Source organism: Colias croceus, chromosome 29, assembly GCF_905220415.1.
Source record: "Colias croceus chromosome 29, ilColCroc2.1".
NCBI classification, from domain to species: Eukaryota; Metazoa; Arthropoda; class Insecta; order Lepidoptera; family Pieridae; genus Colias; species Colias croceus.
The window spans coordinates 3579142-3604045 of record NC_059565.1 but is presented as its reverse complement, the minus strand read 5'-3'; the positions used below and the strand labels follow the sequence as shown (position 1 = coordinate 3604045).

The 24904-nt window shown below is 34.8% G+C and overlaps 1 protein-coding gene across 10 annotated transcripts in view; it reads left to right on the top strand.

Annotated features, from left to right (window-relative positions):
* The window catches only part of LOC123704405 (protein diaphanous), a 46994-nt gene extending 22899 nt beyond the window's left edge, over positions 1 to 24095 (top strand). For 3 of the 10 annotated variants that reach the window (XM_045652772.1, XM_045652770.1, XM_045652773.1), the window contains 19 exons: positions 274 to 402; positions 1089 to 1219; positions 1746 to 1927; positions 4061 to 4115; positions 4762 to 4800; positions 5502 to 5534; positions 6618 to 6769; positions 7481 to 7609; positions 8441 to 8541; positions 9319 to 9496; positions 10232 to 10408; positions 11949 to 12101; positions 13449 to 13567; positions 14834 to 14969; positions 15492 to 15656; positions 16490 to 16647; positions 18409 to 18488; positions 21924 to 22002; positions 22654 to 24095. In XM_045652772.1, coding sequence (XP_045508728.1) covers positions 274 to 402; positions 1089 to 1219; positions 1746 to 1927; positions 4061 to 4115; positions 4762 to 4800; positions 5502 to 5534; positions 6618 to 6769; positions 7481 to 7609; positions 8441 to 8541; positions 9319 to 9496; positions 10232 to 10408; positions 11949 to 12101; positions 13449 to 13567; positions 14834 to 14969; positions 15492 to 15656; positions 16490 to 16647; positions 18409 to 18488; positions 21924 to 22002; positions 22654 to 22675 — 2218 coding nt within the window. In that variant the 3' untranslated portion in view covers positions 22676 to 24095. Of the gene's footprint in view, positions 1 to 273; positions 403 to 1088; positions 1220 to 1745; positions 1928 to 2751; positions 2842 to 4060; positions 4116 to 4761; positions 4801 to 5501; positions 5535 to 6617; positions 6770 to 7480; positions 7610 to 8440; positions 8542 to 9318; positions 9497 to 10231; positions 10409 to 11948; positions 12102 to 13448; positions 13568 to 14833; positions 14970 to 15491; positions 15657 to 16489; positions 16648 to 16730; positions 16824 to 18408; positions 18489 to 21923; positions 22003 to 22653 lie in introns of those variants that run through there. The other 7 variants (XM_045652776.1, XM_045652774.1, XM_045652771.1 and 4 more) reach the window with 6 other exon arrangements.
* Positions 24096 to 24904: the final 809 nt, after the last annotated feature.

Here is a 24904-nt window from a genome sequence, read left to right as displayed (position 1 = left end):
TACATATTTAATAACTAAGTGACTGTGCCCGCAACTTGGCCTAATGCCAGCTATCCGCCAGTTATAGTTCCATCAAAATCGGTCGAGCTAGAACGGCATAAAAAAAAGAAATATGTACGAGTATGAACGGTACATATATAGTGATTTTACAAAAACATACATATTATTAAATACGTACACAAAGCGAATAATACAAACATACACTTCAATTTTCTATTTGTATAGATAATTGTAAAAATGTGTGACTAAAAAAATGTACATTTTATATTACAGAGTGGACTTCCAAGATGTGAATGAATGCTTCGAGCTCGTCAAGAATCTGGTGATGGAGACACCGGCTGAACCGTTTCTATTGTCGATATTACAGCATTTGTTGTTTATAAGAGATGATGAGTTGATTAGGTAAGTTTTTGAAGTTATACTTCTTTTGGCGCGATGGAGAAAAATGATGAGAGTGAATTGTTACGATGCGCGCGCACACCGACACATAAATTTAACAGCATGAAGTTAGTTCTAGGTGGTATGGAAATTGATAACTATGTTCAAGTTGTATATTCTAGTATTTTTTCCATACGCCAAAGAAGTATAACTTCTAACGCGTGTACATAAGTACACACACTCTTTTTTATTAACAATTCAATATTTTAACAAAGAACATACACATTAAAATAATTTATTTTCGCTTCAATCGGTCGGAATAGCACACGCATTTGAGAAATATAAATTTTTTCGATTTTTTTTTTATAAAAATGATGTTATGAAAAAAAATATATCCAACTACCTTAGATGTACGGTTTTATGTGTTTAAAATAAACTCAAAAACTACAATCTGGAACTTTTCCTACATGTAATAACTCAGTCCCCGGAATCACAGACACAGTAGAAAATCTATTGTGTCTTGGTCAGATCGGGCCGCTCGAGGCTCAATGGGTTAATATTGTACGATATTGAATTAAAAGCACCTAATCTATTATTACGCTGTAAATAAATCGTCTAGGCTATTAATCAAACGGCCGAGTAATATTTTCCCTTTCATAAAAATTGATTAATTTCCTAAAAATAATCTATCTAAATAATAACGTTTCCAGGCCAGCATACTACAAGCTGATAGAGGAATGCGTGACGCAAATAGTCCTGCACAAAAATGGCTACGATCCGGACTTCAGGCTGACACAACGTTTCAATATTGATGTGCAACCGTTGATCGACGGCCTTATTGGTGAGTATAGTCTGTGGATTTATTATCTGTGATCTCTATCACAAAAATAGTGTTGTAATAAGTTTCTCTGTTTAAATTTTGAAGTCTATCAATAATCACTACATAGTATAAAACAAAGTCGCTTTCTCTGTCCCTATATCCCTATGTATGCTTAAATCTTTAAAACTACGCAACGGATTTTAATGCGGTTTGTTTTAATAGATAGAGTGGTTCTTGAGGAAGGTTAAAGTATATAATTTATTAGATTTTAGATAAAGCGGACGAAGCCGCAGGCGCAAAGCTAGTTGTTTAATATAATAGATTATAGAACATTACAAACCAATTATTTCCTCACTGAAAATGCGGGTATTTTGGAAAAATTCCTTCGTAGGTCAAACTCACAGACGTGTTTAGTTTGGTTTGACTTTGATGTCATTATGAGTATACATTACGCAAATAAATAACTATTTATATTGAATTATTATCTTAAATTGAGTAATAACCACAAATTGACATACAAACCAATATCATCAAATTAATTTTCCAGAAAAATCACGAGCGGAAGAGGAAAAAAAAGTAGAAGAGTTAAGATCTAAACTCGAAGCAGCCATAGCAGCAAGACAAGAAGCCGAAGCCAGGGTCACTCACTTGGAGGAGAGGATGAAGAGCATCTCCACACCGAGCGGGCCGGGGGGAGTGTCGCAGGGGAATATAGCCGCTATTGCTAAGGTGAGAAGGACTATTTTTACTTGAAACTGTCAAAAATGTCTAAATGATTGGTGCTAGTAAATAAGTTCAGGGAAAAATCGACTTTAAAGACATGGACGGAAGGTCTATATTCGCGGAAAATTAAACCACTATTGATAAGGCGAGAAGGTGTAGATTTGGTTGACATTGATTTTAAAAATTCGGGGGAAAATCAACCCATTACTTAGGCTGGAAAGACTAAATTTGCTTGTAGAATGTGTTATGAGTTGTCGTGTTAATTTTAATGTGATGAAAATATAACACACACTTCTACAGCTCAGGTAAGAAGGTCTATATTTGCTAAGTAGTGTATAAGGGAGCAGAAGCCAGGGTCACGCACTTGGAGGAGAGGATGAAGAGCATCTCCGCACCGAGCGGGCCGGGGGGAGTGTCGCAGGGGAATATAGCCGCTATTGCTAAGGTGAGAAGCACTATTTTTGCGTGTCAAAAGGTCTACTTCTTTTGTAGAAGCAATCATAAGTAAAGTAGGGGATTATGGTTGCTATAACTTAGGTAAGAAGGCCTATAGTTGGTTGGCATTCTAAAGTCACAGCGGAATATAACAGCTAATGCTAAGGTAAGAAGGTCTTTTTTTAGTTGACATTAAATTTCGTCGCTAAAGTGTAAAAATGCAGGGGAAAATTAACTCTAATAACATGGTGAGAAGGTCTTTATTTGCTTGTAGAATGTGTTGCCAGTTCAGTGTTAGTTTAAATCGACATGTTCACGGAAATAGGTTATATTTCTATTGCCTAGGTAAGAAGGTCTATATTTGCTAAGTAGTGTATAAAGAAGCAGAAGCCAGGGTCACTCACTTGGAGGAGAGGATGAAGAGCATCTCCACACCGAGTGGTCCGGGGGGAGTGTCGCAGGGGAATATAGCCGCTATTGCTAAGGTAAAAAGGTCTATAATATATTAAAATTAATTTTGGTCACTAAAATGTAAAACTGCAGGGGAAAATTGACCCTATTCCTTCGACAGGAAGGACTAAATTTGCTTGTAAAATGTGTTACGGGCAATGTCAATGCTAATTAAAGTGTGTTCTCATAGAAATATAGTCTGTATTGATTTGGTAAGAAGGTCTACATTAGTGTAAAAGCTAGTAGTGTATAAGCGAGGGTCACGCACTTGGAGGAGAGGATGAAGAGCATCTCCACACCGAGTGAGCCGGGGGGAGTGTCGCAGGGGAATATAGCCGCTATTGCTAAGGTGAGAAGGACTATTTTTGCGTGTCAAAAGGTCTACTTCTTTTGTAGAAGTAATCATAAGTAAAGTAGGGGATTATGGTTGCTATAACTTAGGTAAGAAGGCCTATAGTTGGTTGGCATTCTAAAGTCACAGCGGAATATAGCAACTAATGCTAAGGTAAGAAGGTCTATTTTTAGTTGATATTAAATTTCGTCGCTAAAGTGTGAAAATGCAGGGGAAAATTAACTCTTATAACATGGTGAGAAGGTCTTTATTTGCTTGTAGAATGTGTTGCCAGTTCAGTGTCAGTTTTAATCGACATGTTCACGGAATTATAGCCGGCAACAAGGTCTATAGTAAATTTAAATTAATTTTGGTCACTTAAGTGCAAAAATACTGGGGAAAATCCACCCTATTACTCAGGCTGGAAGGACTAAATTTGCTTGTAAAATGTGTTACGGGCAATGTCAATGCTAATTAAAGTGTGCTCTCATAGAAATATAGTCTCTATTGCTAAGGTAAGAAGGTCTAGATTCACTTCAAAATGTTTATCACGTCAAAATTGAGTGACTGACGGTCTACTTTTGCAAGTAATCAAAGCATAAGTAATGCAGGAGGTTTTGGTCGCTATTACTGAGGGAACATGGTCTGTTTTTGCGTGACATTGTTAAACTACACCGGAATATAGCAGCTACTGCTATGGTGTAATTCAAAATGCAGGGAAAAATTCACCCTACTATTTAGGCTGGAAGGACTAAATTTGCTTGTAGAATGTGTTACGATTTTATGTCAATGTGACGGAAATATAGCTCCTAATGTGACCTATGTAGCTCAGATAAGAAGGTCTATATTAGTGTAAAAGCTTGTAGTAGGTTATTTTTACACAAAACTGTAAAACCTAATTATTTTTTTTGTATAATTTTCAGGCGATAGGCAGTCCCGGTGGTCCACCGCCACCGCCACCGCCGCCTATGCCTGGAGGTAACAATATTTTATATTATTTTTATTTTAATCAATTACTTATGTATTAAAATGTTTGGTTTTAACATCAAAGGGATTATAATATCACTGAGCATGTAAAAAGCACATGTTAATATCTTATTTGGTGGTTATTTTACGTTATTTTTTGGGACATATAAGTATTTAATTTTGTTGGTTAATATGTGTTTCTGTAAATATAGGACGATGCCTATGATAATTAAAATTATGAATTTGCGCGGTAAAATCAATTTTGACAATTTAATGTTATAATTGTAAATAACAAGGCCTTTTATTCTTATATTTTGAATATAATTCTTTCTCTTCTTATCTCTACTGCACTCTTTTTATCTCTTACTCTTTGTTTAGTTGTCATTAAATTACGATGAATTTTAGATGTTGTTAAAATTATGAATATTCACTTTAATTTATCTGTTTATTATTGTCACCGCCATCAATTTATGCCACTAAAATTACACGTTCTCCTTTTAAAAAATTTAAATTTTCGTTACGTTTTTAAAAATTTATTTAAATGTTTCCGTAAATTTCGTAAACTGCAAAATATCGTTCACTAAACGTACAAAACAGAACACTATCCGTCTCGCTCGCACGCACGCATGTGACTTACGTCTATCTCTTTCTTATTTAGGAGGTCCTCCCCCACCGCCACCACCGCCGTTGCCGTCAGGTAAAAATTATTTATTTTTTGTTGAAAAATGTAGGTATTTTGTTGTTAAAACATATATTTTTTTTATTTTTCGGGTGTAAGTTTATTATAAGTTAAAAAATATTTTATGTAATTTATTTTTTTGTGGTATAAGAATGTCATTTTTCCTAATTGTTCAGGTGTTTGTTCGTTTAAGTAATTTCTTAGTGGTTATTTTAACTTATGACTTACAGATTATTAAAATTGCATCAAGATTAACTTTTCAGTTTAATAGATATAAAATGTACACCATATACTAACATCTTTAACACGAATGAATTAGATGACAAAAAAAAATACTTTTACAAGCCAAATTCATATAAAATTTTATCAAAATCGCGCTCTATTTCTCTGCAAACTTTCAAACTATATTACACTAGCTGTGCCCCGCGGTTTCACCCGCATTGCTCCGCTCTTGCTGGTCTTAGCTTGCTGATATATAGCCTATAGCCTTCCTCGATAAATGGGCTATCTAACACCGAAATATTTTATTAAATCGGACCAGTAGTTCCTGAGATTAGCGCGTTCAAACAAACAAACTCTTCAGTTATAGATTAAATTACTATTATTATTATATTAACGTTTATTTGGGTGCATGAATAAAGAATAAAGTACAGCATGTTCTATCTCTGTCACTCACACGCACGTCACTATGTCTATCTCTTTCTGGTGTGTGTTTCTAGGTGGGGCTCCACCACCACCGCCTCCTATGCCAGGTATATATGTTTATTTATATTGATATACTAGCTTACCGCCCGCGGCTTCGCCCGCTTTCTCTAAAACGATTTGAAATTTAAACTATCATATCTCTCAAGTTGGATCGAACTGCACATCGTGTGCGAATTTTATTATAATCGGTTAAGTGGTTTTGGAGTCCATTGAGGACAAACATTGTGACACGAGATCTTAATCTTAATATATATAAATCTCGTGTCACAATGTTTGTCCTCAATGGACTTTGCATGTAGAGGTCTGCAATTTGCATGTACAAAAACTGAATAAAATATAATATTATAAAAGTAACGCATGTTCTATCTCTGTCACTCACACGCATGCAACTATGTCTGTCTCTTTCTAGGTGGGCCGGCACCACCGCCGCCACCACCTATGCCAGGTTTGTGTTTATTTATATATTACATATATTAAATATTATATGGGTGCTGTATTAAATATGTACTAATTTTTGTTATTATTTCTTGTTAGTAATCTTTATTTATAACTAGCGGTCCGCCCCGGCTTCGCCCGTGGTACATATTCACGTTTTCTCTACATAAGAACCATCCTCGTACTTCAAGGAATATAATAAAAACAGAATTATCGAAATCGGTTCAGCCGTTCTCAAGTTATGCGCTTACCAACACATTTTGGGATTCATTTTTATATTATAGATTATTTTGTGTATACTAGTGTATGCATGTATCAAAAATTGTAGCTTGAGCAAAATTATTAAAAATATATATTATAGGTATAAAAGAAAGCCTCCTTTTTCATTTATAGCTAATCAAGGTAATTGTGAAAAAGCACTTTAAGAAACAGCCGCCAATATACTTTGAATTAAGTAACCAACGGCTAATATTACTTTTTTACTAAATTCTGAAATCAATTAAAAAAAAAAAGGTTTTATTTTTTGCAATAATAAAAAAAATATTTATTTGCAGTTCTTTCCTATTTAAAATAACCTTCATTAACTATAGCTATTCATTTTTATTTACATATCTATTACTTCCATCAAAATACGAGACAAAATTTGAATTTCATTTACTTACCTATTTATTTATCCATTTATTTCGTCTCTATAGGCGGCGGTCCCCCCCCTCCCCCCATGCCCGGCATGGCTGGTCCCCCCCCACCACCGATGCCCGGCATGGGCCCGCCCCCTCCCCCTCCTCCCCCCGGCATGGGGGGACCGAGGCCACCACCCCCTCCCGGGGGGATGATGATGCCGAGGATGGTGAGTTATAAGTATAATTTATAAACACACACATGCACGCACACGCACGTACACGAAGACAAACATACACATTACACACACACAATTAAACAGCAAGTAAAGACGCTTTTTCAATTATCCATTTGTATAATTATGTAAATTTTGTAAACAGAATAACAAACTACACTGTTCTTTTTACTGTGTACATACGAAATAAGCCCTACTTTTTAAATAAAATCTTGAGTTTTGAAACATAGATTTCTTAAGTTTAACGAAAATATGTACTTAATAATGGTCTTTAACTAAATTTTAAGATTCACGATTGAAGTAACAGCTTTTTACGTACTTTGCATTGTAGAAAAGTACAAACACAGACTCGTCTATTTCAAAAATAAATAGATAATGTGATCTGAATAATACATATATATATACCTACTAGCTTTCCGCCCGCGGCTTCGCCCGCGTTTTCAAAGAAAAACCCGTTCCCGTAGGATTTCCGGGATAAAACCTATCCTATGTCCTTTCTCGGGTATCAAAATATCTCTATACCAAATTTCATGCAAATTGGTTCAGTAGTTAAGGCGTGATTGAGTAACAGACAGACAGACAGACAGAGTTACTTTCGCATTTATTATGTTAGTATGGATTTATGTTTATAAAGTCTATTCCAACGAAAAGGAAAACATATTGTTACGAATTATTTGCTTAATAATATTGATTTATTCCCCCTAGCCTCAACCGGATATACTCCCGTACGGTCTGAAGCCGAAAAAGAAGTGGGAAGTAGAGGGACCATTGAAAAGGGCCAATTGGAAAACGATCGTACCGCAAAAGATGTCGGAAAAAGCTTTTTGGGTCAACGTAAGTTTATTTATTTATACTAATGTTGTTAAGCAGAAACTGTCTGTTTGTACGAGCTTATCATAGGAACTGTTGTTTTAAATTACAAGTCAATAACTGCGTTAAAAACAACCGACGTCAAACTTTTACAAATACAGACAAAAATTCTCATAAAATAAAAACTACTGGGCCTATCCGAATAAAATTTTTATGGGACCAATTCGACACCATCCCGCATCGAACAAAAAAAGAATCACGTAAATCGGTTCAGAAACCTCGGAGTAATCGGTATACATACACAAAAAAAAAAAAAACATACCGGCCGAATTGATAACCTCCTCCTTTTTTTTGAGTCGGTTAAAAATTGAAATATTATTCTTTACTTGAATCTTATCCTGAAAATATAATTATGTGGCTCTGATGTGGTGAGAGATTTTTCTCACATTTAAAAGCTCAGTTTCACTTTGAATTTCTTCCTTCATTTTGTAATATGTTGTAATATTGTGTGCAGTTGTAATTGGGTTGTAATCTTAATATTGTTTAATTTAGTAAGTTGATGTAAATGTTTTGGATTATATCCTGTAACTGTGCCTTATATAAATAAATAAATAAATGTCTATAGATATATTTTTCTTGCTGTAGGTATTGAAATTACAAACAAATACTATACAGATTTGATAAATGATATATTCTTGAGATAGGAAGAGACAGATATATTAAATAACTAATTAAATAGTGGTTTGTCCTATCTATTATTTTGCGTTTATTTAGAAAGATTTTATACCGTATATGAGATGGTACAATAGTTTAATTATTTATTCCTATTATTGAATATATTATTTTTATTTCCAGGTACAAGAAGACAAACTAGCCTCCCCGGATATACTCAACGGGCTAGCGCTTAAGTTCTCAAGTAAACCGGTCGCTAAGAAAAACGAGGATGCTGTTGATAAGTGAGTTGTTTTAAAAATAATCTCTCAAATCTGGTTTCCTTGGAAATTACAAAAAAAAAATAAAAAAATTAAATTTGGATTCCCTTGAAATAACTAAAAAAACTGTACTTTATACATCTAGAAAATTTGTATATTTCATATTTCGTTGCAGTAATGTTCAAAGTCTATTGTATAGTTCTTTAGAAAACTCTGCCTGATACACATAGGCAGAGTTTTCCTTCGGACAAAAATATTGAGCGTGAATTTTGTATCTCGAGTACATCTAAAATATTCAAATAAAGTTCTATCTATACATATAATAAATCTGTAGAAGGGTCAATTCTGTACATTTAAAATATTTAAAAAATATATAGTAGGGGGTGTTACTGGACCCAAATATGTGATTTAAAAAAAAAATTGTCTGTGTGTCTGTATGTGAAGACATCACGTGAAAACTAACAGTTCGATTTTGATGAAACTTGGTATAATTATACCTTATTATCCTGGGTGTAAAATAGGATACTTTTTATCCTGGAAAAATATGTAAAAAAAAAGTAAATCTTGATTTTTCAGTTTTATCTCCTTAATTATTATAAGCCTAGCCGTATTTGGGTCCAATCACAGAACATTAAGAACAAATAGATATTTATAAGATGTCATTGTCAGAGTTACACAAAATTGAGAAATAAACTATCCACGCGAAGACCGACATCCGCGCGGACGGAGTCGCGGACGAAAGCTAGTAGTCAATAATTATTAAACCACATTTACCTATTTTTTTCTTTTCAATATATACAGGGTGCACACATTGAAAAAAGTGAAGGATCTCAAAGTATTGGACTCTAAGGCGGCTCAAAACTTATCAATTCTTCTTGGCGGGTCACTAAAGCACATGTCCTATGAACATATAAGGCAGTGTATACTGAAGTGTGATACAACTGTGTTAAACGCTAATGTACTGGATCTGCTTATACAGGTTAGTGGGAAAGTATTATTTATACTAATTTTACTATATATATGTGGGTATATCTGTTATATAAGAAAGAAAAAACATTTATTGCTCCGCACCTGTTGGTCTTAGCGTGATGATACAGTGGAATCCGTTTATAATGACATTGAAGGGGAAAATCAAACACGTCATAATAAACGGACGTCATACAAAGCATTTTGTAGAAAATAAACAATCTCCTGTTTTTGTTAGTATTTAATACAGAGAAACAAAATAGAGATGCCTACACATTGAGACTCAAAACAAACAAAAAAAAACTGTTGTCGGATATCACAATTTTCCCAAACAGAAATTATTGTTGAAAGTTTTAGAATTCATTTCGGTCAGTATAACCGGACAATTCATTAAAAATTGGTCACAATAAACGATATGTCACTATAAACGAAGTCATTTTATCCGACTTTTATTAAGAATTTTTTATGAAAACCAAACTTTGCTGCGTAATACGTCATAATAAGCGGTTGGTCAATATAACCGGAGTCATAATAAAAGGATTCTACTGTATATTATAGCCCATAGCCTTCCTCGATAAATGGGCTATCTAACACCGAAAGAATTTTTCAAATCGGACCAGTAGTTCCCGAGATTAGCGCGTTCAAACAAACAAGTGCAACTGCAAGAATTGGTCGTTTGAAGATATTTATATTCTTCAGATATACTCTTAACTCATAATACAATAATAATAATAATTTATATTTGCAGTACCTCCCACCAGCGGATCAAATGAAAAAACTCGCGGAACTAAAGTGCCAAAGCTCCGACCTAACTGAGGCTGAACAATTCGCGGCCACTGTAGCGGATATCAAACGTTTGGGACCAAGGTTGAGGAGTTTGGCCTTTAGAGAACATTATGCGGAGATTATTTCGGAGGTCAAACCTGTAAGTAATTAAATATATGGAGAAATAGACTTTATGTAGTATGGGATAAAGCTCAGAATTGATTGAAGCGAAAAATGAGTAGCCATAGTGGCAGATATTGGTACACAATGGCCAACGTTGGCATACAGTGGTTACAGAGCGGAGGTCATTTCGAAAGTTAACATGTAAATAACTATATTTATAGGGAAATAGATCTTATGTAGTACGGGATAAAGCTCAGAATTTAGTGAAGCGACAAAATGAGTAGTCTTAGTGGTGGACATTGGCCAACAGTGTACACAATGGCTGTAGAACACTATGCGGAGGTTAAACTCGTGAGTATCTATATTTATGGAGACATAGATCTTATGTAGTAAGGGATAAAGCTCTGAATCGACTGGAGCGAAAAAATAAGTAGCCATAGTGAAACATAGTGGTACACAGTGGCCAACGTTGGGCGTTGGCACACAGTGGCTATAAGAACACTATGCGGAGATAATTTCGGAAGTTAAACCTGTAAGTAACTATATTTATGGAGAAATAGATCTTATGCAGTAAGGGATAAAGCTCAGAATTGTGAAGAAGAACAATTCGTCGCCAAAATGAGAAAGAACTGTGTAAAATTCCATTCCATATTTTATTATAAATGTTATTTTTCCGATAAACACAGTTCTTCTGTTTAGGTTTTCAAGGATTTAGTTTAAGTGTGAAGTCCCATGTCCCCGTAGTGGGGTAAGGTGCAAATGCATTATGCATACATCTGTTTCACTGATCGATTTTTCTTTAGGGACAAGTAGGTGATCAGCCTTCTGTGTCCTACCAGACCGAGACATTTTTTTTTCTTCGTCTCCACCGGGAATCGAACCCAGGACCCCTCGGTTCTACGCTCACGCGTCAACCACTGTACCAAGGAGGCGGTCAAGGATTTATAGTCGAGCCAATTTAATAGGCAACATTTGACGTCTATCAATTTTATCTTCGAAGAGAGGTAACCTGCTTAAAAACATCGATTAAAGTGAATTAATCGATAAGGATTTGAAACATTTGTTAATCGAATTTATTAATTTATGATGATTTTTATTCACAAGTAATCAATGCATTCGATTCTAGATGTCAGATTTCGATTTTTAGAGTAACGTCTCTGGTATTTAAAAATAAAAAAGGTTTATTGACACAAAATTGTAGCGACGTCAGTTGTTCAATTCAGAAATTGTTTATTATTATGTTTAGAATGGTTTATCAGTAAAATGAAATCTTAAAATTACTTGTATCGGTCATTATTATTATAAATATGTAGTTGTAATTGAAAAAAGTTAAGCAAATGTGCAGTTCTAACAAAACGAAATATCATGTTTTTATATGTCGTCGTTACTAGGTTACGTTGTTGAATTTTGTTGAACTGTCAAATGTTGCCTATTAAAATGGCTCTACTATAGACTAATCTATTTAAATGAACCCGCACATTTAAACTCTTTATATGCTGAACTAAAGTAAGTTTAGGACTTTAGGATATAAAGATAATTCTTTTTTTTCTAAAGTATATTATAATTTGTTTTTACAGGACATAGTATCAGGAACGGCGGCTTGCGAAGAAGTGAGGTCCAGTAAAAAGTTTGCTAAAATACTAGAATTGCTCCTCCTATTGGGCAATTATATGAACACGGGGTCTAATAATGCTGGCGCGTATGGCTTCGAGATCAGTTTTCTTACTAAGGTGAGTTTAGACAAGAACTAACTAAGCCCCGTGGATTTTACCACGTGGTACATCCATACTATCTTAATATATATAAATCTCGTGTCACAATGTTTGTCCTCAATGGACTCCTAAACCACTTAACCGATTATAATAAAATTCGCACACCATGTGCAGTTCGATCCAACTTGAGAGATAGGATAGTTTAAATCTCAAATCCTATTAGAGAAAGCGGGCGAAGCCGCGGGCGGTAAGCTAGTATACTATATAATACTATATCCATACTAATATTATAACTGCGAAAGTAACTCTGTCTGTCTGTCTGTTACTCAATCACGCCTAAAATACTGAATTTGCATGAAATTTGGTATAGAGATATTTTGATACCCGAGAAAGGACATAGGCTAATTTTACCCCGGGAAATAGGATAGGTTTTATCCCGGAAATCCCACGGGAACGGGAACTATGCGGGTTTTTCTTTGACTACGCGGGCGATGCTACGCCACGGGTGGAAAGCTAGTGATGTTATATAGATTTGCTCCATAAATGGCCTACTAGTGTAAGAAATTCTCAAATAGGACCAGTAGTTCCTGAGATTAGTGCGTTCAATCATACATACTCAGCTACACTTCAGCTTTATATTATTAGTATAGATTTGTATAGAAGAAAGAAAATAAATTTATTTTCAAATGCATGCGTAGATAAAGGAACAAAATACATTAAAACAATCAACTATAGTTTAGTTTTAGAGTTTTCAATTTCGATTAATCTATATCTATATATAAATGAAACCCGTTTCGCGTTGTCACGGCATCACGTGTGAACGGCTGAACCGATTTCGATAATAATTTTTTTATTCAAATTCAAATTATTATTATATTCCTTGAAGTACGAGGATGGTTCTTTTGTAGAGAAAACGTAAATATGTACCACGGGCTAAGCCGGGGCGGACCGCTAGTTTAGTATACTTATGTAGTTAATTTTAGTAAGTAACTAAAATGTATTATTTTTTAATTTAAATTCATTTAAGTTATTTTGTTGAAACGTTTCATTGTGAAATAGATTTTTTAGCAAATACAAACAACAAAAATGTATTTTTTATTAGTTTACCGCCCGCGGCTTCGCCCGCTTTGTCTAAAACCTAATAAATTATATACTAAAACCTTCCTCTTGAATCACTCTATCAATTAAAAAAAAAACCGCATCAAAATCCGTTGCGTAGTTTGAAAGATTTAAGCATACAAAGGGATATAGGGACAGAGAAAGTGACTTTGTTTTAAATACTATGTAGTTATACGCAAGTAGCTGCCATTTTAAAGCGATACACATACATTTGTCAAATTACATATATTTATGTGTATTTTTCAGTTGACATCAACGAAAGATCTAGAAAACAAACAGACGCTCCTACATTATTTAGTAGATACGATAGAGAGTAAGTTCCCAGATGTGCTCAACTTCGCTGAGGAAATGCCACATATAGACAGGTAAATTTGTTTTTATATACAGGGTGTCCCAAAAAGTAGTGATGAACGGAAGCTGGGAGGTTAAGGACCTAGAGGGCTATCCGAATCACCCCCATGTATGTTATGCGATTTTTCGTATTTTCGGAGTTATGACGTTTTTTTTCAATTTTTCACCTATCGCCGAGTACGATGATATTTTCACTCACGGTGACGTCAATTATTGCGCTAAATGCTTGATTTTTTATTGTTTGCTAAGCTGAAAGATAGGCCAATTCAGTATGGTAACATTTACTATCGTTAGATGTTTGAATGGAATAAAAAAAAGAATTAAATGCCAAGAAAGATAAAATTATCCAGTATGTTCACAACTTCAAGGGCCCGTAAAAAAATAAAATCACATAAAAAAAGTTTTCCGTTTGGCTTTTAAAAACTTGCTCTATCTATCCGGTAGCTACCCTGAAAATTTCATTTTATTATTCAGAAAGCTTCAATCGAAAAATTGAAATCTAAATGTGGTAAGTGCAAAAATTGAATTAACATGATGAATAATAAAAACAAATTAAAACCAATAACAAGGTGTTAAATTACCAGAAATTTTTAAAATGACCCCCCTGTTGCTCAATGCAAGCGCGATTCAGATAGCCCTCTAGGTCCTCTACCTCCCAGCTTCCGTTCATCACTACTTTTTGGGACACCCTGTATAATATTTTTATAGATATAGGAATATGAATATCCTACTTCCAATCCTACTTAATATTATAAATGCGAAAGTTTGTAAGGATGGATGTATGTTTGTTATTCTTTCACGCAAATGTTTGTTTTGGTGGTTTTTAATATGATGACTATAATTTTTTTTCGGTTTTTATAATTTATACATATTTATTTATATGTTCAAAGTTCCATTAAAATCGGTTTAGTTATTTCCAAAAACACCAGGGGAAACTAGAAATATATTTTTTATTTATTTTAGTTATTGACACTGTACTGTTTCTGTTTTAATGTCATGCGGGTATTTTTATATTTCATTTTCTCATTCAGCTTTGTTACCTTGAATAAACGCACCTTGAAAACTTTTTATTCTTGTATTTTTCTTATGAATGCTATCCTATCTTTTTTGCGATGGATACATCTTGTATGGTATTTATTAATATTTGTTTCTCTTTATAATGTTTTACTCGTGATCATAGTCCCTATATCTTTTCCCGTCTATCAATCTTTCTTTCCTACCAATCTTTTTATTCTGACTATCCTATCTTTTTCCACTAAATCTATCTTTATCTTTCACAGAGCGGCTCGTGTATCAATGGAGAGTCTACAGAAATCTCTAAAGAAAATGGAAAACGACATACGTTCACTAGAAACGGATTTAAATAACTCCCGAGTGCCGCAGAGTCCCGATGATATGTTCCACGAGTGTATGAGTGTATCCTTTTAAATAAATAAATAAATAGTAGAACATTTGCGAAAAAAAAAATACAAGTTATACAAGAAAATGTGTGTAAGAGTAATAAAAAAGAGGTTAATAATGGTATAGGTGTGTAGAAATAAATAAAAAAGTTTCTGACAGATTTAAACCCGATTTATTCTTATGCGTATTTATATGCGTGCGTGTGCGTGCGTGCACATGATCACATGTGTGCATGTATGTTTGTTTTTGTGTGTATGAGTGTGTGTGTGTGTTTGTGTGTGCGTATGTACGTCAAAATTCAACGCACACGTACACGATACGCTATTATTATAATGACACAAATAAATTGTTATTATTATGCCATAATTAAAAAGCATAGTTTGGGATATAAATAAATGTTTTAATAGGCCATAATAAGCGTCTTTTTATAGAACAATTCGGACTAAAGTGTTTTTTCTTCTTGTATAATTTCTAGCGAAGGTTAAAAATAAATGCTTTTTTTTATAAAATTGCAATTTCCTCAACAAACCAATACAGAATTTCGCAACAGAAGCGCGGGAACAGTGCGATCTACTCCATTCGATGTATCGCAAAATGGACGCACTATACACCGCGCTGTCCGAGTACTACGTGTTCGATCCGCGCAAGTACACGCTCGAGGAGTTCTTCGCTGACATAAAAACGTTCAAGGACTCGTTTGCGGTGAGATTTGGGCATTTTTGGGGGTTTTTTTTGCGGTTTTTAGGCACTTTTTCGAGATTTTTTTCGGTTTTTAGGCAGTTTTTTCGTCATTTTAAGCGGTTTTTTGTTGTTTTTTTGCGTATTTCATGGGAAAAAGACTTCTTAGCACTAATTTTGGTATATTTGGATATGAAAACTTGGCAAAGTTCGTCTGGTAGAATGACACTCGATGTACCGCAAAATGGACGCACTATACACCGCACTAGCCGAGTACTACGTGTTCGATCCGCGCAAGTACACTCTCGAGGAGTTCTTCGCTGACATAAAGACGTTCAAGGACTCGTTCGCGGTGAGATTTGGGCATTTTTGTGGGTTTAGGCAGTTATTCGAGTTTTTTTTGCGGTTTTAAGGGAATTTTTTCGTGATTTTTTGCGGTTTTTTGGTGTTTTACTTTATTAAAAATAGGATTACCACTCGTTTGAGACGTGTTTTGGATTTAACGGTTTATTTCCTGGTATCAAAATGTTTGATAATGCTTTATGGGCGAAATTTTTAGAGATTTTTGTTTTATGTTTCAATAAATACTAAAAATATTTTCAATATGGGCGAAACGGCGGGGAATAGCAACTTTAACAAGCGTAATTTTCTATAATTTACTAGCTTACCGCCCGCGGCTTCTCGCTTTGTCTAAAACCTAATAAATGATATACTAAAACCTTCCTCTTGAATCACTCTATCTATTAAAAAAAAACCGCATCAAAATCCGTTGCGTATTTTTAAATATTTAAGCATACAGACATAGGGACAGAGAAAGCGACTTTGTTTTATGTGATGTATAATTAATTCTCTCGCAGACGGCGTACCAAGAGAACCTCACGATACGCGAAGCGGAAGAGAGAGCTAGGAGAGCGAGAGAGACCCGCGCAGCGGCCGAGAGAGAGAGGAGAGACCGCCAGCACAGATACAAGCAGTTCGTGGACATAGAGCACGCGCAGGACGGCGTTATGGACAGGTGAGTGGGAGAGAGAGAGAAGAGAAGAGAGAGAGAGAGAAGAGAGAGATATAGAGGAGAGAGAGGAGAGACCGCCAGCACAGATACAAGCAGTTCGTGGACATCGAGCACGCGCAGGACGGCGTTATGGACAAGTGAGTGGGAGAGAGAGAGAAGAGAAGAGAGAGCGAGAGAAGAGAGAGAGAGATATAGAGGAGAGAGATATAGAGGAGAGAGAGGAGAGACCGCCAGCACAGATACAAGCAGTTCGTGGACATAGAGCACGCGCAGGACGGCGTTATGGGCAGGTGAGTGGGAGAGAGAGAGAGAGAAGAGAGAGAGAAGAGAAGAGAGAGAGAGATATAGAGGAGAGAGAGGAGAGACCGCCAGCACAGATACAAGCAGTTCGTGGACATCGAGCACGCGCAGGACGGCGTTATGGACAGGTGAGTGGGAGAGAGAGAGAAGAGAAGAGAGAGAGAGATAGAGGAGAGAGAGGAGAGACCGCCAGCACAGATACAAGCAGTTCGTGGACATAGAGCACGCGCAGGACGGCGTTATGGCAGGTGAGTGGGAGAGAGAGAGAGAGGAGAGAGAGAGAAGAGAAGAGAGAGAGAGAAGAGAGAGATATAGAGGAGAGAGGGGAGAGACCGCCAGCACAGATACAAGCAGTTCGTGGACATAGAGCACGCGCAGAACGGCGTTATGGACAGGTGAGTGGGAGAGAGAGAGAAGAGAAGAGAGAGCGAGAGAAGAGAGAGAGAGATATAGAGGAGAGAGATATAGAGGAGAGAGAGGAGAGACCGCCAGCACAGATACAAGCAGTTCGTGGACATAGAGCACGCGCAGGACGGCGTTATGGACAGGTGAGTGGGAGAGAGAGAGAAGAGAAGAGAGAGAAAAGAGAGAGCGAGAGAAGAGAGAGAGAGATATAGAGGAGAGAGAGGAGAGACCGCCAGCACAGATACAAGCAGTTCGTGGACATCGAGCACGTGCAGGACGGCGTTATGGACAGGTGAGTGGGAGAGAGAGAGAAGAGAAGAGAGAGAGAGAGAAGAGAGAGAGAGATATAGAGGAGAGAGAGGAGAGACCGCCAGCACAGATACAAGCGGTTCGTGGACATCGAGCACGCGCAGGACGGCGTTATGGACAGGTGAGTGGGAGAGAGAGAGAAGAGAGAGAGGAGAGACCGCCAGCACAGATACAAGCAGTTCGTGGACATCGAGCACGCGCAGGACGGCGTTATGGACAGGTGAGTGGGAGAGAGAGAGAAGAGAGAGAGGAGAGACCGCCAGCACAGATACAAGCAGTTCGTGGACATCGAGCACGCGCAGGACGGCGTTATGGACAGGTGAGTGGGAGAGAGAGAGAAGAGAGAGGAGAGACCGCCAGCACAGATACAAGCAGTTCGTGGACATCGAGCACGCGCAGGACGGCGTTATGGACAAGTGAGTGGGAGAGAGAGAGCAGAGAAGATAGAGAGAGAGAGAAGAGAGAGAGATATAGAGGAGAGAAGAGAAGATAGAGAGAGAGGAGAGAGAGATATAGAGGAGAGAGAAGAGAGACCGCCAGCACAGAAACAAGCAGTTCGTGGACATCGAGCACGCGCAGGACGGCGTTATGGACAGGTGAGTGAGAGAGAGAGATAGAGAGGAGAGGAGAGGGGAGAGAGAGGAGAGATAGAGGAGGGAGTGAGAGATGAGATGAGAAATGTCTGTCAATATTACAATTGAATTTTACATAGTAATGTATTATTAATAAATTAATTATTATCCATTACAGTCTAATGGAAGCGTTGCAAAGCGGTTCTGCGTTCAGTAGAGAGCGGCCGAGAAAGAAAGCGAATCCACGAGTGGCTGGAGGTAATGTATTTTAACGGGTTTAAATCTTTTTTTTTTGGGGATTTTTTTTTATATAATTCTATCTAGTAGTGTCAAAGTCGCTTATTTTTTAATTTTGATACTTTTTTAATTGGTTATTTTGATATTTTTTGGTGTGCTATCATCGCACCAAAAAATATCAGGTTCGTAGGATTAGAATTATTTATTGGACAGTTAGTTTGAAATTTAATTTGGGTACATACACGAAATCGAAAATTCGATATTCTTCATAATTTTTTCAAATAACTATCTATAATAAGCGTAGTTTTATCCAAATTGCTTAAAGAAGTAAATAATAATTAGAATGAGCACATTATTATTAATTTTTTTTCAATATTTAGAGTTTTTCATCAAAATGTATCACTTTCACTAAAAACATAAGCACTGCAAAATAACATTTATTTCTATCAACTTAAAGTCCAAATTTGCATTATTTATTTCGAACAAAAAACCTATTTGACAATAAGGTCGATTTTTGCACGCACTCACTATAGAGGATACGAATGAAGAGGAGGGTTTGGTGCAAGCGATATTGCACCGTATTGCAGGTATATTTAGTGTAAAATGTACGAAAATATTATAAAACTAGCTGTGCCCCGCGGTTTTACACGCATTGCTCCGCTCCTGTTGGTCTTAGCGTGATGATATACACTATACAGCCTTCCTCGATAAATGGGCTATCTAACACTGAAAGAATTTTTCAAATCGGACCAGTAGTTCCTGAGATTAGCGCGTTCAAACAAACTGTTCAGCTTTATAATATTAGTATAGATTAATATTGTTTATTGTATTTATAGGTATAACTAGATAAATAAGCAATTTCACTTCATAATTTTTTCGTTTTTGTGTCACTACAAACACATATAAATAATGTTTTAACACGCTTTTATTAGCTTCACCTGTATGTTTGTATGTAACCGACTCTTTAGACTCGATTTTGACATTTAAACGGATAGATTTAATTCAAACTTTGTACACTTATCAAGGATCGTTGACAACACAAAAATTTCATGAGTTTGTCTTATTAAAGTGTTTTTTTTTATTTATTTGTGTATTAGTTTAGGGTGTAATGTGTATTTCATAAATTATATTTTTTTTTTCATAAATTTAAATTATATTAATAAATATTTAGTTATTTTATAATGACGTCACAGATTCGGCTATGCGATGCAGAAATCGTAAACGACGCACGTCGTCACCGAAACTAGAGAATTACAGACAAGTTGATTTTTTATTATTATATGTATAGCTAATGCCTATTTTTCAATTACCATCCAAATATACGAAAAATATAAGAAAAACATGGACGAAACCACGAACAAAACTTTGACCCCTTATGTCAAAATGGTAAGAGTAGAAATAACGAAAAAAAAAGAACGTGTGTGCCGAGTACACGTGTCAGAAGTGAAACTACTTTGGCAGGATTCAAAGATACCAAAATCGTCGCCTTACTCCATGACGTTACGGTATTGCCATGACGCGACCTTGAAATTCTACTTTCAATGCGCCTAAAGAAGTTTCACTTCAAAAATTACACTGTATTTGACTCTGTGTCTACAACTATTAAAATTTCATCCATATCGGTTCTGTAATTTTGGTCTGAAAGTGTTACAGACAGACACACTTTTGTGCATTAATAAAAAAGTATGAATGTATTGCTATCTCTCTTTACTCTTAACAAAAGAAAGAGATAGATATACAGATGGGATGGTATTGAAAAATAGGCCTTAATGGACTAACATACAGCTTTCAATATTGTGTCGTATGGTTATTGCTTTACAATTTATTAATAATATTAAGCTATTGCATAGCTTTTATCGAGGGCCTTGAGCGCGGGGACCGAATCGAGAAATTCCGTAACGAAAAAACCTCACGCTCCCCACTCTGACGGGCACGGAGGTGTGGCTTGAAGGCATAGCATGCAATAGCTTTACTGCCCCAGTCCCCGAGTGACACACGTCGTTTTTTTATTAATTAGTTTCTTTCGCTGGCTAGTCTATAAAGAATTTATTTCTTCATAATTGTATAGTCCATATGGGCTATAGGCGTTTTATTTAGTTGTTTTTAACTAATTTTTTAAAACCTCAGTTCAAAATTAACCTGTAAAAATGTAATATTGAAAAAAAACTAACATTTATTTGATGTCTACTAAGGAGTTAAAAAAATGAACAGACACACACACAAATAAAGTTTCTTAAATACATTGATGTTGTAGCAATATTATACAGTGAAACCTGGTTAAGTGAGACCTCAAGGGACCTGCAATGTCGTTTCACTTATAGAGGTATTCCACTTACCCAGTGTCTCAGGTATACATGTATAAATAAATGTCTGTCTCATTTACAGAGGGTTCCATTAATAGAGGTGAGAATACAGGTTTTTTCAGTTATACAGATGCGATCATTAAAAAAAACATCTGTATGATAATAAAGCCAAACTAAAACTGAAGGTAATTGAAGCTCAAAATTTGTACTTACGTACTTGGAATTACGTGTGGCATTTGTGGGTAGAATAAGAATGAGTAAACAAACAATGTTATCTCAGTTACAGAGGTTTATGCATATAAAATTTACTCGCTGTCTCAGTTATAGAGATAACTATGATGATAAATCGAAAGAACAAATCCCAGATATAGAGGTTTACCTCGTCCCACTAACAGAGGGAATTCAGTGCCAAAGTGTTGGGACCTCAGCATGAGTTCCAGTTATGGAGGTTTCTCACTTATCCAGGTCCCACTTAACCAAGTTTCACTGTAATACAAATTTTTTAGGTGTTGTTATATACGTGTATTATGTTATTATTATTTGTTTTTTTATAATTCAAATAAGAGTTTTTCTCTATTTGTATACTGTTTTAAACATAAGAAAACGTTGTGTTTTATTTATTATAAGTTATTTCTAATAACATCAGTTAGCACTAAATTGTTCTTTAATATCGGCCCAGTCCTTTCAGTCTTTGGAAAACTTGAAATATTTTAATAATCATATGAATTAATAAAGAAGTTTTATAGTAAGGCTTGTTGCAGAGCTAGAACGACTGTCAGCTTGTCATATGTATGGAAATTCATAAAACCGTTCATAGCTAGACCGACCATACGCACGCGTATTGTCATGCGCATTAGTGTCATAGTCATACACATTGTTGATGCGTATCGTCAGGACCGACGGTACGCACTGACGGTCGGTCAAGCTCTGCAACCAGCCTAATAAATAGTATACATCCTATAGCGACGAGAATCCTCCATTTTTACTTTTATTCTACATCCATTTTTACCTCTTTCTATACAAGCTTAGTATGGCAAGAGTTTATGCGATATTCATGAGTTTATACATGATTTATGAATACATAATAATTACTATTATTACCTATATCATCTCTATATCCTAACCTATAAATATATAAATAAATACATTGCAGCTGAGCGAAGAGCGCAATTGAACCGATCAAGATCGCGGTCCGGTCTCACGGGACCTCTCACGGCTAGGGAGTTGACGAAGTGAGTGTTTTCATTATTATTATTAAAATAGCCTATGTATATTTACAAACACACACACATATACACGCGCACACACATACATAAGTACGCGCATACGTACATTACGCTATTCAAACTCAAACATTCATTTATTCAATTAGACTACTATTTAGTAGCACTTTCGAATCGTCATTACATAATTATTTTTAACATTTACCACCGATTCGGAAAGCAGTATCTATGGAGAAGAACCGGCAAGAAACTCCATAGTTGCTCTTTTAACATCATGTCAATATTACATAATATGTAACTTATATCTAAATACATAATATATCATAATATGCCAAAGAACTGTCCTGTGGTTTTTACGCTACAACCCTCCATGGGTTTTTATCGTCGTATTGTAACACAAACGCACATTACACTAAACTACACACACATTCATGCATACTATGTGTACATTTTTGGTGCATTTAATAGGCATATTGTGACAAAGTACAGGTTATTTTAATAACCTGTGTGCATAAAATAACCATTTAAAAAAAGTTATTTTGAATATAATGAAAATGTACCTGAGTTATGGTATATTTGTATTTTGTGTAGGTGTGTGTGTGTGTTTGCATTCGAAATTAATGTATTTTTCCTTACTAATTTATTTATTTTTCCCTCCAGTGAGTTGCTGAGCAACGCGTGATGTCATCAACAGTGATACTAGTGTATATCTAACGTATAAGTAGGTATATGTAATAATTATTAAAAAAATGTTTTTTACGGCCTAATCGTACTTTGTATCTGTGTGTACGCGGCTTTATATGTGATGAGTCGGTCTGTGTGAACGTGCCTTTATGTTTTAGTTTATCTGTGCTATTATGATTTTTTTGAATACTTTTGAAGAAAAATAAGAAATTTGGAATTTTAATTTAGATAATAAGGAAAAAATTATATTATTTGTGTAGTAATGTATGGCTTTTAAATATTATTGTTAAAAAAATTTGGTATGTTTTATTGGGTTTTTTCAATTATCTTTGTAATGTTACGCTATGTTGATTTTGATGAGACTTTTTAATATATTTAATGGTTATTTTATATGTAGAGTAACTGCGTGGCCTAAAGACAAAAATTATGACAAATAGAGTTTTAATTTTAAACCTACAGTCCAGTATTTTAACAGAAAAGAATTGATTTAATAAGGTCACATCATATTATATTTTACAAAAAATCTCATCAAAATCGATTCAGCAATTTTACATATCACATCGACGAACAGTCGCGTACACAAGCCAATCGTCAGTCGGCTTCCATCCAAATAGCCTGTATATTATAATATATCATTATTATAATAATAAATAATTTTTGTAAATCTCTTTTATATTGTAAAAACGCTTTTTTATATATATATAGATTATAGTCTAGGAGCTGCCTATAAAATTTTATATATAAGTATTATTTTTTATATATTTGCGATGCGTTACTCGATTTAATTGTGTAGCTTTTATAAAAAGACAAATAATTAATGTTTTTAAAACCCCGATTTGACAGAAACAAGGATTTTTGTTACTAAATAAATCACATTAAAATCAGCTCATTAGTTTTTGAGATAACAACAAACAAACAGACAAAATATACCTCCTTAACAATTAGTATAGATTCTTCATCCTTCCTCACCGTGTATGTTATAATTGTATTATACACAAAAAATAACTTTTTACAAATCATTATTTATTTGTAATGGTTAAAACAAATAGAAAATAAATTTAAAAGACAATTTGGATATTATTTAAAAAAAAAATATTTCTTTTTTCTCTATTCTCAGTATAAATTTTGCTTTCCTTAAAAAAAGATTTCACAATAATTATATCCACTTATTTATTATCTCTTTCTTTTCTTTTATCTAACTTTTGATTTCTGGCTCAAAATATTATTTTTCCAATAGTTTATAATATTTTTTTTTTAAATAAACAAAACATATTACAAATTAATCATTCGTCATTCATACAGTCCATAATTGAGATATAAAAAAAATACTAATAATAATATTGAATATAATTTGATGCATTAACACAAAAAATTGGTTGTCTGTAAAGTCGGTTTACTGACGATAGTTGAACGTGACAACGTCCGATTGTGCTTCTTTGTCGCTCGTTCCGCGCTCTCGCTCGCACTTCAAGCCTTACATGGAACGCCTCAGATGAGTCAGAGCGAGGTAACGCCGCATGAGTCATGTTTTTTCGTGCGTGCAGCCGGCTCTATCGAATTATAAGACGTTGTCACGTCAAAAATATTAGTTAAATTTGACTTGATTGAAGAAAATAACTTAAAAAATATAAGCATTTTAACTCATTATCTGGCCAAAATACAAGAAATATACTCTGTAAGACTCTAAAAAGTACTTATTTTTTAAATAAACACAATCAAATTATGTCCAGCCGTTCAAATAGTAATAACATCGCACAAAATAGAGTGAATTATACATTTTTAAAACGAATATACGAAACGACAATACTTTTATTGATAGTGTTTTTCGAAAAGATAGATACGTAGTTAAAATGTTACTTATTACACATATATTTATTTTATTAATAATTAATTAAACTTAATATATATATCTATCCTTTTCTTTTAATCTGTGTGAAAACGAGATGCAATAATAGTAATATGACAATACTGATTTACAAAAACTTTATTTATCATGCCATCCTTTTCACTCTCAGTAGGATAGACAGAGACAGCATGTTATAACTTTTATATATTATAACATTTTTTTCTTACAATAATAGCTATTCTTAATGACAATAGTATGGAAAAATACATTTTAAACAGTTCTATTACGTTTTTACTTAACTTCTGCACAATACTTAAATAAGTTTGCTCAAATAAGTTAAATAATTTTTAAGTTTTAAACAAACAAGTGTATAATTCACTC